This window comes from Bombus vosnesenskii, unplaced genomic scaffold, assembly GCF_011952255.1.
Source record: "Bombus vosnesenskii isolate JDL3184/JDL3185 unplaced genomic scaffold, Bvos_JDL3184-5_v1.1 scf7180000013288, whole genome shotgun sequence".
Taxonomy (NCBI): domain Eukaryota; kingdom Metazoa; phylum Arthropoda; class Insecta; order Hymenoptera; family Apidae; genus Bombus; species Bombus vosnesenskii.
In genome coordinates this window covers 1105525-1119189 of record NW_022882941.1, presented here as the reverse complement: position 1 = coordinate 1119189, position 13665 = coordinate 1105525, and the positions used below count along the sequence as shown (strand labels likewise).

Sequence of the window (13665 nt, the reverse complement as noted above, 5' to 3'; positions counted from 1 at the left end):
GCAGCTGCCAATGCCTTGTGCGGCCTGCTGCCGAACATCGGCGGGGCGGGAGTTGCGGTGCGCTGACTATACGAGAGCGTCGTTCGCTCCCGAGTGATATACGGGGCCCCGGTATGGGCGGACGAGCTGATGGAGAGTCGTCGCAGCATCCTGCTCTTCAGCAGGCTGCACAGGGCAACCGCCATCAGAAACATTAGGGGATACCGGACGGTGTCCCACGCGTCGGCGACCGCTTTAGCTGCGCCCCCCCCCCCCGTGACAGCTACGGGCGCTGGCGCTCAAAAGGAGATACGCCCGCTGAAGAGTATGGGATCAGAGAGAAGAATTGCCCGAGCAGGCGGTCCTAAACGACCTAGGAACCGCCGAGGAGGACGCGTGCGACCAGTGGCGATCCCAGCTGATCAACGAGGGAGGCGAACATCGAGGCGCGGAGGCGGTCCTCCCAAACTGGGAGACATGGAGAAACCGCGGAGGCCTCCCGCTCACGTACAAAATGACCCAGGTGCTCACTGGACACGGCGTGTTTGGCGAGTACCTGAGAAAAATCACCATGGATGTCGACGGACATTTGTCACTACGCACACGCTGGAGCTCTGTCCGGTGTGGGAGCTGCTCCGCTACACTCTGCGGCACGCCATAGGAGAAAGATTGACTCCCTCAGCGATTGTAGAAGCGATGTTGAGAGGGTCACAGGAATACGAGGCCATCCGCCATTTCTGCGAGCGAGTTATGCTCGCGAAGAAGCGAGCAGCAAGGAAGAGAAAGAAAAACTCTCACTCTTGTAGGATAAGACGATGGAGGAGGATGGCAATCAGGCGACCTAGAGCCGCTCCATTGCCGTCCTAACGGACCATGTCTAGAAGGAGCGACAGCGCTAGGGGCAATGTCCCTCCCTAACGCCAAATTCAATAGTCAGGAATTATTAGGACTGGCTCGAACAAGACAACGCGGGAAGGGGGTGTAACAGAAGTTAATTCATAAGAGGTTCCTCGAGCATATCTGTCATACGCGTAGGATGGTCATTGTGGAGTTTCAGTCGGTAGGAGTCCGACACTACTCTGCTCTTACGCGATTATTAGAACAGCGGAGTGTCCATAAGGATTTCTCCACGTACAAAAAAAAAAGAAAAAAAAAAGTCTAGCTTCGTACTTCCGGAAATTCGTTCCTAAATTTTCACAGGTAATGAAACCCCTCTACGCGCTTATTTCCCGTAACGAAAATATAACTTGAACAGATAGGCATAAAAAGAAAAGGAAAAAGGTCATTTCCGTCCAGACCGACGCGCCGGTGTTAATGATATTTGACCCGAATTATCCGATAGAACTTCATACTGACACTAGTTCGGATGGACTATCTTAATGCAGAAGATCGAAGTGTAGTATTACAGTGTAGTGGAGTATTACAGCAAAAGAACTAGCCCCGTGGAATCTAGGTATCATTCCTATGAACTAGAGACGTTAGCAGTTGTAAATGCCGTCAAGCATTTCCGTCACTATCTACACGGACGAGAATTTCTTGTTGTTACTGATTGTAATTCTTTGAAGGCATCTAGTAATGGGGTGAATTTAAATGATAGGGTTTAGAGGTGGTGGGCTTACTTACAAACTTTTACTTTCGACATTATGTATCAAGAAGGTAAACGAAAGGCCCACGTAGGTTTCTTCTCGCCAAACTCCGTAGACTTGGATCACCGTACGACCAAAAAAGTCGTAGAGAGGGATATCAATCTGACCGACATCTCCGAAGATTGGCTATTAGCGGAACAACGTCGCGAATCCCAAATTTCTGAGATCGTGAATAAATTGCAAAGAAGCTCGCGGAAGATATCGCGAATACGTATGAATTACGGTCCGGTACCCTTCATCGTAAAATATAGAGAAAAGGCAGAACTTTCTGCTTGCCCATTGTCCCAAGAGGTTTTAAGTGGTCCGCTATTAACCATGTGCATCAGTCCATTATGCACTTAGATTGGGATAAAACTCTTGAGAAACTGTACGAGTATTACTGGTTCGAAGGAATGGCGAAATATGTTCGTAAATTCGTAAAGAACTGTCATGCTTGTCAAGTTTCGAAGGCCAGTTCAGGTAAAATACAAGCTGAATTACATCCTATACCTAAGACCAGCATACCTTGGCATACAGTTCACGTGGACATAACGGGCAAACTAAGCGATAAAGGTGATTCGAACGAATATGCCATTGTTTTGGTCGACGTCTTCACTAAATTCGCATATCTGCATCATACTCGTAAAATAGATTCCCTTAGTACCGTTAAAGCACTTAAGTACGCTATATTTTTATTCGGCAGTCCTTGCCGGATAATAGCAGATCAGGAAAGATGTTTTACGGGCAAAGAATTTTAAGATTTTTGTCAAGATAAACATATTAAACTCCACTTAATAGCAACCGTCAAGGAAGACGACGAAAGGAAGAATTCCTTTATCACCAATCAAAAGACTATTCGCCTTATCGTTTCTATATTTCAATATCGTGTTTTAGTTTTCTAAAAACGACGTTCCTAAGATGGTTTCGGCAATGGAAAGATCATTAAAGTAAAGTAAAGATTATTAACAATTTGAAACTTTGCACTAATATGATGGGCTTTAATGAAGTTTCATCGTAAGTAAGTATGATTCCTAAATCAATGCCTGTGAGATTTTAGACACTGTTAGTATTTACAGTATCAATAAGGAAATTAGCAAGCCTTACTCGAAAACATTGATGCCAATTATGAATTGATTGGGTTGGATTAGATAACACGTATTCAAATAAGTCAATCACTGTCACACAATCGAATCGTTTTATGTTAGTGTGGAAGCATCTTTGTTACATTTGGAGCTAGCATCGTTTTGAGCTTAAATTATCTTGATGATAAGATCCACTTCGTCTACGAAGTGAGAAATGTATTCTAAAGATTTTTGCACCCGAGACAAGGGAATGTGAAGATGACAATGGTTTCGAATGATCGATCGATTCTGACTCGACGTTGCTCGCAATAATGATGGTAGTTGCGAGATCCAGTACATTGTTAATATCTTAACAATTAACAAATGCGAATTCGTTCGTGTGAACTACGTAATACCTCAGAAATTGTTCTTGTATGCAGGAAGCATTGGTACCGAATTCGAACACATAACGAACTGTTGTGGAAAGAACTGTTGTTGGAGAGAAATCGAACAACCAGTGTGTCTCTGCAAAGTACAGTTTCACTATATGTATGCGGAAAGATAAATCCTTATCTTCCGTAAACAGTTTGTCAAATGTCTGAAGTCAATGTTGCTGCTCGATGCATACAGCAACGATTGCAGAATGACAGTTTACATTAAATTGTTCTATACTAAAGAATATAACGAGTGATCGTGACAGTGTAAATTTAGAACAGTATATTATGCACATGTGATGGAAAAATATAAATGTATGTCGGAGATGAAAGAACACCGGAGTCTTTGGAATTTTGGTTAATCCAGCAACATTGTAACCTAGAGTTTACTATAGCTGTAATTAAACAATTGTAGTTATTCAATCCGATTGTAATTGTTCGAGAGTTGTGATAATGAGCTTGGGTTCGAGGCGACAGCCAGTCGCCGAACGTAGCCGCGGTCACGGGATGAACGCTTTGTCTAACAAAGGCATGGAATAATTCTATAGCTCTCCTTGAAAAGGAAATAGTTGTAACACTCGACAGTAAACATTCCAACGGTCTCTGTCCCGTAGCTCGCCACACGCAGACCCTATTTTTCGAGTAAGATGATTGCCAGATGTCGATGCGTCTCCGGAGTACATGTTCAGCTAGCCTGAGGGCCCGTCATAAATCTTAGAATTTAGTTGACTAAAGTCCTTCAAACAAACAATCTTTGTCCCAGCTACGGAAAGATAGGAGAGAACGAACGGCGTCTCCCTCGAGGGCAACTAGCATCTTTTTCTAACCACCGATATGGAGATTGACCAATTAGCAGCAACGCCAATTTCCCTTACTTTCCGAACGAAGGCTTTTCTCGACAAATCCCATGATCTCGTGTCCTTAGACACACCCCGTGCAGCATCATCGGAACGGGAAAGACATTCTCGCTCGCGATCTCATTGAGGAAAGGAGTAACCCCTTACGACCAGGGAACATTACGCATCCGACTTAGATTTTGTGAGTACGTTCATCTATCATTCCGTCGACCGCGGATTCGTTATTGAACCTAGGATCATTGTCATTAGTTTCTCGAGTACCTAACTACCACGGTTACTTGTCCGGTTCTATAATAATCGTATTTGCACTAGTCAATGTCTTCTCTATTGCATAACGACAACGTGTAACCCAAACGAAGATTCGTTTCACGCCCCTAACCCTAATTCTAATGTAAACCCGACATGTATGTATGTGATTATGTACTTCAACTTATGCGGAAAGGGTCCGCCGTGACCACCGGTATCGATGTTCTCGGCGGAAGTGCGGTCGCCTTACTTTCTTCTTTTGTTCTAGTTAGTTGTTAACCGTTCTTCTTTGCCACCATGCAGTTGTGACATCAATCACATCTCAACCTATATCAGAAATAAGACATCAACCCCCGACCTTCGGACTCCTTTGGACACATCACCACCTTATCATCGTAGCCTACACCAAGGCTGTGACGCACCTTAGTCCATATCAGAGATAGGATATCGACCCCGACCTTCGGACACTTTTCCTCATCATAACCTACACCGAGCCCCCACAACATCCTCAAATCAAAACGTATATAAACCGAGACTTTAGCCAGCTCGGGCAGTTCTTGTTCTAGCCGCTGTTCTCGTACAACACCTTTCTCCGGTTCAGTGTTATTCTTGTAAGTGCTAAAATTTATAATAAAATTCGATAAAAGGTAATTAAAAGTTGGGTTACGACTCAGCCTTCTTTTCTCTTAAAATCGAAGTATCAATTTTACGTGACACGGTCGTAGCTAGCAAGCACGCAATAAAGTGTTCTGAATTATCTAGTGTATTTAATATATGTTAATAATTTGTAATATTATACAATAGCATTATACATATATTATTCGCAATATCGACAAATAACTTCATTTGTCCACAGTTTTTATTCGAAGAGCATATCACATATATACTATATAGTATATAATATATAACTCTGCCAAACACCCTTTATATGTAGCGGCATGTTCCTATTCCAAGGTCCTTTTCCATAATGTTCCATATACGTTGTTCTTGATTCAAGCGGGAAACATAACATTGAAGTAGTCGGTGCATAGCAATATTGTTACCGATATTATCAGAAATAAAATGATTATACCGAATCCTTTAGTTATCTGACGTATCCAGTAGAATCTAAAATAAAAGAAAATATCATATCGAGTCATTTTATCAAATATTTCTATACGTACATCGATAACCGTTGCGCTGCTGTATTTATAGATTGAGAATCTTCCTTCAGAACAAATATCTTAATTCCCGCCAAGTAATTTGCTAAATATTTCTTCCAATCCATATCCTGCAAGTCCAGTTTAACAAGATTTCCATCTTCAAAGGTTTTCACCTTGTTTATCATGTCGGCAATGTTATCTCTTTTGAAAGACCATTCATTCGAGTTGAAGTAGCCTGTCGCTGTGACCAATTTATTGTAAAATTTGCTCATATTCATTGCCCTGAAATGTCGTTTTTTGAGTATTTTGATGTGCTTGACAAATGATAGAATACTCACATTGGTTTACCACCTTGAAGCCTTAAAAAGATATCCACGGCAAATGCAGGTAAAACACTTAGAAGTATATTCAATGCATTGTAAACATATCTGTTTGCTACTACCGTGCAACTCGGATACCACAACGTATTTTTTATCGGTATTTGTCTGCTACATTCCACGAAGGTATCTATGATCTCACCCAATCTTGAAAATTGAAATGTTTACACTTGTAGAGGTAATTGAATTACATTCAAGATAACGCATATTACTATTAGAGTATGACAGAAGATATTCTGTAATATCTCAAGAAAAATTATGTAATTTTAGTTGTACCATATTTACAGCTTTCTGAATTGACTTATTGAGGACACAAGTGGACGCGAGTACAACATTCCTAGTGCAATATTTCTTTTGTTATCAATGTTACATTATGTATGTATTTGTTTATTAGTAACTCCAAATGCGACGTGGGTTATATAACAAATGTAGTATTTCTATCTTTCATTATCAATCTATCACTGCAACTTCTAATTAGGTAGTGAACATTAAAAGGTTTGCAATTCTCATTACTTCTTTAAATTTAATACGATTCGTACGGAACACGGTTCAAGAAAATTATAAATAACTTTTAAGCCTTTAATATCAAGATCACATAAGAAAGATCTAATACAAAGCGAAAGACAGAGCTTCGTTGAAGGAGAGTCTAAGGAAAATTGTTAGTAATACTTGGCGTCTGCTTTTATTCTCGTAGTGTAGGTATTTCCAGATGCCATAATTCAGATGTGGATAGCCTGTTGCGCATTGACAAGCAGTTTTTATTCATTTGCAACCTAACAATTGGGCTTATCGCAACGCAATAAGGCTCGGCTTAAAAACAATTTTATTAGCAACTTGCTGCAAACTATTGTAAAACCTCATTTGCAGCTTCCGACTAAAAATTTCTTACGTACAATCGATATTTTATTTATATCTCGGCGGAGGAAATTTGTCTCAAAGTCGGTCATATTGTTCCAAATATTGTTCCGAATCAGATTATCCAAAAACATTCCTACTTTCAATCTGTTCTTGAACAAAAAATGTTAATGGACTAGAAGACTATAAGTGAAACTGTGATGCCTGATGCAAGTATAAATTTCATTTGTCGCTTCTTTTTCGAGTAAATCTAGCTTTTCATTACTAGTAATCTCAATGTAAATCCAAATGAAGTTACTAACATTCTGGTTCTTATTGCTAGTTTCAAAAGTAGCATAAATATTTTGAATTTCAATAAGCTAACTATTGGAATTATAACGGAAAGTCGATTTTCGTAATAATTTAATTACGGAATATTATTAAATAATTATTTAATTGGAAAGTCTTGGAAAATGTTACAATATATGATTTAAGTTGCTATTCAGTAAGTGATTGAGTGATCTGAACCATTGTTACATTGATATTGAAATTATTTCATACATTTTAATACATTTCGGAGCTGGTAGTATTTTCTTTGAAAACTTTATCATTTCACATTTTTTAATACAGCGATCAATATTACACAATCAACGTAAAATGATCTTTATTGTCGTTAAGAAGACGATAATTTGTTTCTATCTATTTACTATTCATTTCAGTTCTTAATTCTTATTAACGAATGAGAAAACTAACTGTACTGCGGCACCGATATTATGTTTTGAACAGTGACAGAGAAGGATATTTCTATAATTTAATAAATATAATAGAGTGATTAAGTGTGTCACATGTCATTTCACAATGAAAGTAGACTCCTGCGGACTCCCACCAATAAAAATAAACATCAGCTGAAGTCTACATTGGAGAACGCAAGCGTTTAACAATTTGCTGATGCAGAACAAATTATTGAAGCAACGCTCGCTCAGACTGTTATTTTGAATACACTGTAGGAAAGAGTAATTATGAAGGAGTCTATTCAATAACGTTAGATGAGGGATCATGAGTTATATCGTGTCACGTAGGAGACACAAGAATTCACGAAATTGACAGATCACCGGTGATCTCCTCGTGTCGTAGTTCGAACGTTTCACAAGTAAGGTAAAAATTTGGATTTTAGACGTAATGGTAAAATTTATTGTACGAATCCAACAGAGTAACGATTCAGAGTGTTATAACGAAAAAGGTGTTGAGTGCTGATTTAGGAAGGTTCTAATACTAAGGTTTGTTTGATAATGGGTCCGGTGTATATCATACGCGGCTATCCTGTTACTATCTGGTTATTATTTCGATGGCTGTGGCATTCAGGATGTTTTGTCTATCCTATTACTGTTTCTGAGTCTGTGACTATTGTGACGAAACAGCAATTTTTGATAGCTTAATGGATGCAATGGGAATATTAAAGACATTTTCACGGCCAGCACTTTAAATAGATCAGCTGGAAGAGAGGGAATTGCCGGATTCGATACTCATAAAATGCAACAATGAATCTATTAGAATCAGATTCAAAGATACCGATGGCTATATCCGATATCTCCCGCAGTAGTAACATTTCAAGCCACGAAGTACGATACAGTTCGCTGTTGAGTGCCGAAGCGTGCAGACGTGTCTCTAGTGTCCAGTGAAGTCCGAAAACAACACGTGTCGCCCAACCGTCGAAAGTGAACACAGCCAAGTGTTTCCTACCCTTTAGGGAGAAGAAAATCCCACGCACCTAACCCCAACCCAAATACTAGCCTCATAGCCTCACGACTAGTTATTCATTTTGAATTAACTAGCTCGATGATGGCCCAGGAATCACGACCAGGTTCTCCTGAGCAAATTCATAACTACCCCGCGCTGCCTCCTCCGTGGCAGAAGTGCAGCAGAACCCTCCGCACCAACGACGCTAATATTACAAAGAAAGGGAAAATAGAAACATCAAAACCAGACACGATCGACATCCGGAACGAACAATCAACGATACAAATAAACACCCACAATAGGTTCGCCGTATTGCAATCCACTAACGACGCCATGGAAATCGCAGACCCGCCGCCAAACCAACAAGCACAGAGAAAGCCCCCTCCCCCACCAATATTTGTAGATGATGTCATCGACATACAGACAATGATCAAGTCCCTAGAGAGAGATATCTGCAAGGACGACTGCAACCCGAAGATTAACAACAACAAAGTAAAAATTCTGCCGACAACCCCAGACGCATACAGAAAAATCACCAAACTGCTTAAGACATTAAACGCCAACTTTCACACGTACCAACTCAAACAAGAAAGACCTTTCCGAGTGGTTCTACGCAACATCCACCACTCAGCAGACATAGACGAACTCAAATACGAACTCTCAAAACTCGGCCACGAAGTCATCAACGTAAGTAATATAAGGCATAGAGTCTCGAAAGACCCGTTATCCTTATTTTTCATAGACATAAAACAAAAGCCTAACAATAAGGAAATTTACAATATCAGTCGTCTAATGAACGCAGTGGTAAAATTCGAACCACCGCTCGTGAAAAAAGAAATAGTGCAATGCAAAAGGTGCCAAAGGTACGGTCATACGCAGAAATACTGCAAACATACTTTCCGCTGCGTTAAATGCGCAGGCACTCACTCCACCGACCAGTGCACTAAATCACCGGAAACCCCAGCGAAATGCATCCACTGTCAAGGTGACCATCCTGCCAACTATAAAGGCTGCTCAGCCTACAAAACCCTGCACACAAACAGGTACCCTAAACTCAGAGCAAAAGAGGTAACCAACCAAACACCCAGCCCGCCGAAATTCACGACTACCCCAATCCCCTCAACCAACCAAACACCCAGTCCTACTAAATTCATCACTACCTCTACCTCCTATGCCCAAGCAGTACAAGGCATCCAAAATAACACGAATAGCCAAAGGGATCTTTCCCAAAATAGTATCCCCAATTCACCTAACACAGACAATGTCTCTAGGCTTGAAAAACTAATAGAGAAACAATCGGAGCAAATAAATAATTTGCTATCGCTACTAACACTCATCATGGATAAATCAGTACGCCCCGACGCAAAATAAAACCAAGACGCATAGCTCTTTGGAACGCCAACGGTCTAGCGCAACACAAATTTGAACTAGAACTCTTCCTAAAACACCAGCAAATGGACGTAATGCTCGTATCGGAAACCCACTTCACCGACAAAAACTATTTGGAAATAAATGGTTACAAAATTCTACCATACCCAACACCCCAGCGGAAAGGCCCACGGTGGAACCGGAATCATAATCAAAATAAGTATTAAGCACTACGAACTTCCATCATTCCAGAAGGACTACCTCTAAGCAACAAACGTAGAAATAGAAGACTGCCATGGTACAATCACAACTTCAGCAGTATACTGCTCTCCCAGACAATCCATCGCCGAAGAAGACTTTGATAACTTCCTGAACACCCTGGGCAATAGATTCATAGCTGGAGGAGACTATAACGCCAAACATACCCAATGGGGCAGCAGACTGGTCACAGTAAGAGGCAAGAATCTCTTAAACAGCATAATAACCAACAATCTCAACTACTTCGCCACATACGAACCTACACACTGGCCCACTGACACTAACAAAATACCTGACCTACTTGACTTTTTCATAACTAAAAATATCTCGCCAAGATACGTCCAAATCAACTCTTCGGCTGATCTCTCTTCTGATCATTCCCCCTTGACAGCAACAGTCAGTTCAACAATTATCGAGAACACACCTAATGGCTTTATTCATAACCAACTCACCAACTGACAGCTCTTTAGAGAAGTCTTTACTCACTCATCTTCAGCCCTAACCTCACTAAAAACTAAGGAAGAAATTGAAGCAGCCACGGAATACTTAAACACGAGCATAATAAACGCCATCCGCCTCTCCACACCGACAAAGACGTCCATCAGTAAACAAGAATATCCCCAATACATATTTAAAAAAATACCAGAGAAACGTAGACTAAGAAGAGTATGGCAGACCCATAGAACACCGGATGACAAACGCAAACTAAACAACGCAACTGGTTGCGTTGAGACGCAGCGCAAGCTATCCAAAACCATAAAAAATTACAAAAACGACTGTTTCCAAAAATATCTCGCCAGTTTATCCCCCACAGCCGACTCCAACTACTCGCTATGGAAGGCGTCCAGGAAACTCACACGCCCCCCACAAATAATCTCACCTATCCGCCGTCCGCAAGGTGGATGGGCGCGAAGCCCTATAGAAAAAGCCGACCTGTTTGCTAAATACTTGTCTAAAGTATTCAAACCCCATTCCCCCAAAGCTGCCGCGGACGTTACTGAATACTTGCACACTTCCTTCCAAATGTCCCCTCCTATCGAATCCTCCACTTCTGCGGAGACTATAGAAACAATCAGTCGCCTAAATTCCAAGAAAGCAGCAGGGCACGACATCATAGGCAATAAAGCAATTAAGGAACTTCCCATAAAAGGGATCGGACTCATCACATCAATTTTTAATGCTATCCTTCGCCTTGAACACTATCCTAAGGCTTAGAAAATCTCATTGATTACCCTCATCCCTAAACCCGGAAAACCGATATATCAAACTAGCTCCTATCGCCAAATCAGTCTTTTACCTACCCTGTCCAAACTATTCGAGAAGATGCTCACGAACCGACTCCTTCCAATCCTAGAGAACTTGAAAACACTCCCAGATCACCAATTCGGCTTCCGAAAACATCATTCTACAGTAGAGCAAATCCATCGCTTAACTCATACGATCAGCCAAACACTCGAAAAGAAAAAATATTGCTCAGCGGTTTTCCTAGACATCCAACAGGCATTCGACAAAGTATGGCATGAAGGGCTACTATACAAGCTTAAAAAGATCCTACCTCACCCCTACTACTCCATCCTAAAATCTTACCTAACCAATAGACAATTCATGGTTAAATGCCTAGACGCCACTTCCGCAACATTCCCAATAGAAGCCGGCATACCCCAAGGTAGTGTCCTCGGACCCCCACTGTACTCCATCTACACTGCCGACCTACCTATATCAAACGATATAACAATAGCGACATTTGCAGACGACACAGCGCTATTAGCTACCCACGCAGACTCGATAATAGCCTCATCCACTCTCCAGCGAAGTCTCGACTCCATGGAAAAGTGGTTTCATAAATGGGGCTTTAAAATTAACGAAAAGAAATCGTCACATGTAACCTTCACGCTCCGAAAACAAATCACCATCAACAATGCAACAGTTCCTAGCAGGGACTCAATCAGATACCTGGGCATGACCCTGGACAAAAGACTAACGTGTAAAAAACACATCTCAGATAATACGAAGCAACTAAAGGACAAACTAAACAAATTCTATTGGCTCACGGGCCGACGCTCCAAAGTAAACATACAGAATAAAATTACCCTGTACTAGACCGTAATAAAACCTGTCTGGGCCTACGGAATCCAACTATGGGGAACAGCAAGTAACTCCAACATTGAAATACTCCAACGCTTCCAATCGAAAACGCTAAGATCCCTAACTGACGCACCTTGGTACGTAACCAATGAAACAATACACCACGACCTCAAGATACCCACCGTCAAAGAGGAAATAGCAAAATATAGCGACAGATATAGCAAAAGAATCAACAAACACCGAAACCCCCTAATCACTGGACTACTTGATACGACGGACCAGATTCGCAAGCTGAAGAGGCACTACCCGCTAGACCTAAACGCTAGATTCAATTAGTTATCTAAATTAAGTAATATTCACTTATTTATAACACTTACTTATAAATTATACTTATCTATAATGTAATATCGTAGAATAGATTTGAATTAGAGATCGGTTGAAAATAGAAAAAAACCGTGTACGTCGTCCTTCTGTGGCTCGTTTACATTTAAGAGCGCCTATGTGACTAAAGTCACCTAGTTCTTACAGAGATATTAGAAAAACAAGAAACAACGTTAGAGCAGAAGGACGGTTTCGTGTTTCAAGGGCGGACGACCGAGAGTATGCGAGTCGAAAAGCGAGTGTATTGCGAGAGTCAGAGCTAATTGAGTCGTTGAAGAGTAGAGTCGTTAGAGGTTTCGAGTTGTCGAAGAGTAGAGTCGTTAGAGGTTTCGAGTTGTCGAAGAGTAGAGTCGTGAGAATTGATAGAGTTGTTAGAGAGAGAGTGTGTGTGTGTTAGATTCGTTGTGACGAGAGTGATCAAATAACTGTAAAGTTATTTGATATAGATACGAGTATTGCATTTAGTTCCGTTAAATAAATATCGTTCTCTGTCCAATTTATATCTGTATATTCAGTTTAATATTAATAAATTGTAAGTAATCGGGAAAAAATTTCTATCCTTATTTTCCGATATTACAATAATAAGTACTAACTTATTATAAATAATCAGCCATGTCACTGCGCCACGCCAGAAAAATTACTGAAAATTCTCAACGCGAGAATTGATCGTAATTTTAATAAATAAATAAAAAGAAAAAAAAGAAAGAAAAGTAACGAAGTACGATGGACACATTGAGCAATACATGACTACATGACGAAAGAGCACTTGCCGAAATGCAAAGGTAACGAGAACTTCATTTGCAAAATCAAATGAATCCGGGATGAAACCATTCGAGGAAATACCTGCAAAAAAGATTTCTTTCAGATAGCTCAACTCAATTGATGAATATACATATAGACTGGGTTATCGCAAAAAGAAAAAAGAAAGAATAATATAGAAAAATATTATAACGGGATATTTTAGAACATGTCCTACGAGATACAAATTCCGGTTCGTTAAGCCGTTGCGAAGAAACCGGTAAACAAAAAAGAAAAAGTTACTACTCACCGAATTGAGATACCTTTCTTATTTCCGAAGAAGTATTAAAAGCGTAAAGACTATGATACATCCACCTTCATTAGAACAAATGAATCCTATGTATAGATATTCACAGAAAAAAATCTGGCTGGCTCTTATCCATTTGTGTTCTCAATATCTTTTTCTAAGTTTATCATTATCTTTTGTACATTAATCACACTGGAATGCAATTTATCCATTGGCATTTCTATTGATCGCATTGC

At 40.4% G+C, this 13665-nt stretch overlaps 1 protein-coding gene across 1 annotated transcript; it reads right to left on the bottom strand.

Moving 5' to 3' along the window:
* Positions 1-5015: 5015 nt before the first annotated feature.
* Positions 5016-6437, bottom strand: LOC117232446 (fatty acyl-CoA reductase wat-like). The gene is made up of 4 exons (XM_033491793.1): positions 6391-6437; positions 5683-5868; positions 5366-5626; positions 5016-5309 (listed from the first exon to the last, which is right to left on the bottom strand). The coding sequence occupies exons 1-4, from the start codon at positions 6435-6437 to the stop codon at positions 5195-5197; spliced, it is 609 nt and encodes a 202-aa protein (XP_033347684.1). The 3' UTR covers positions 5016-5194.
* Between the last annotated feature and the right edge of the window lie 7228 nt (positions 6438-13665).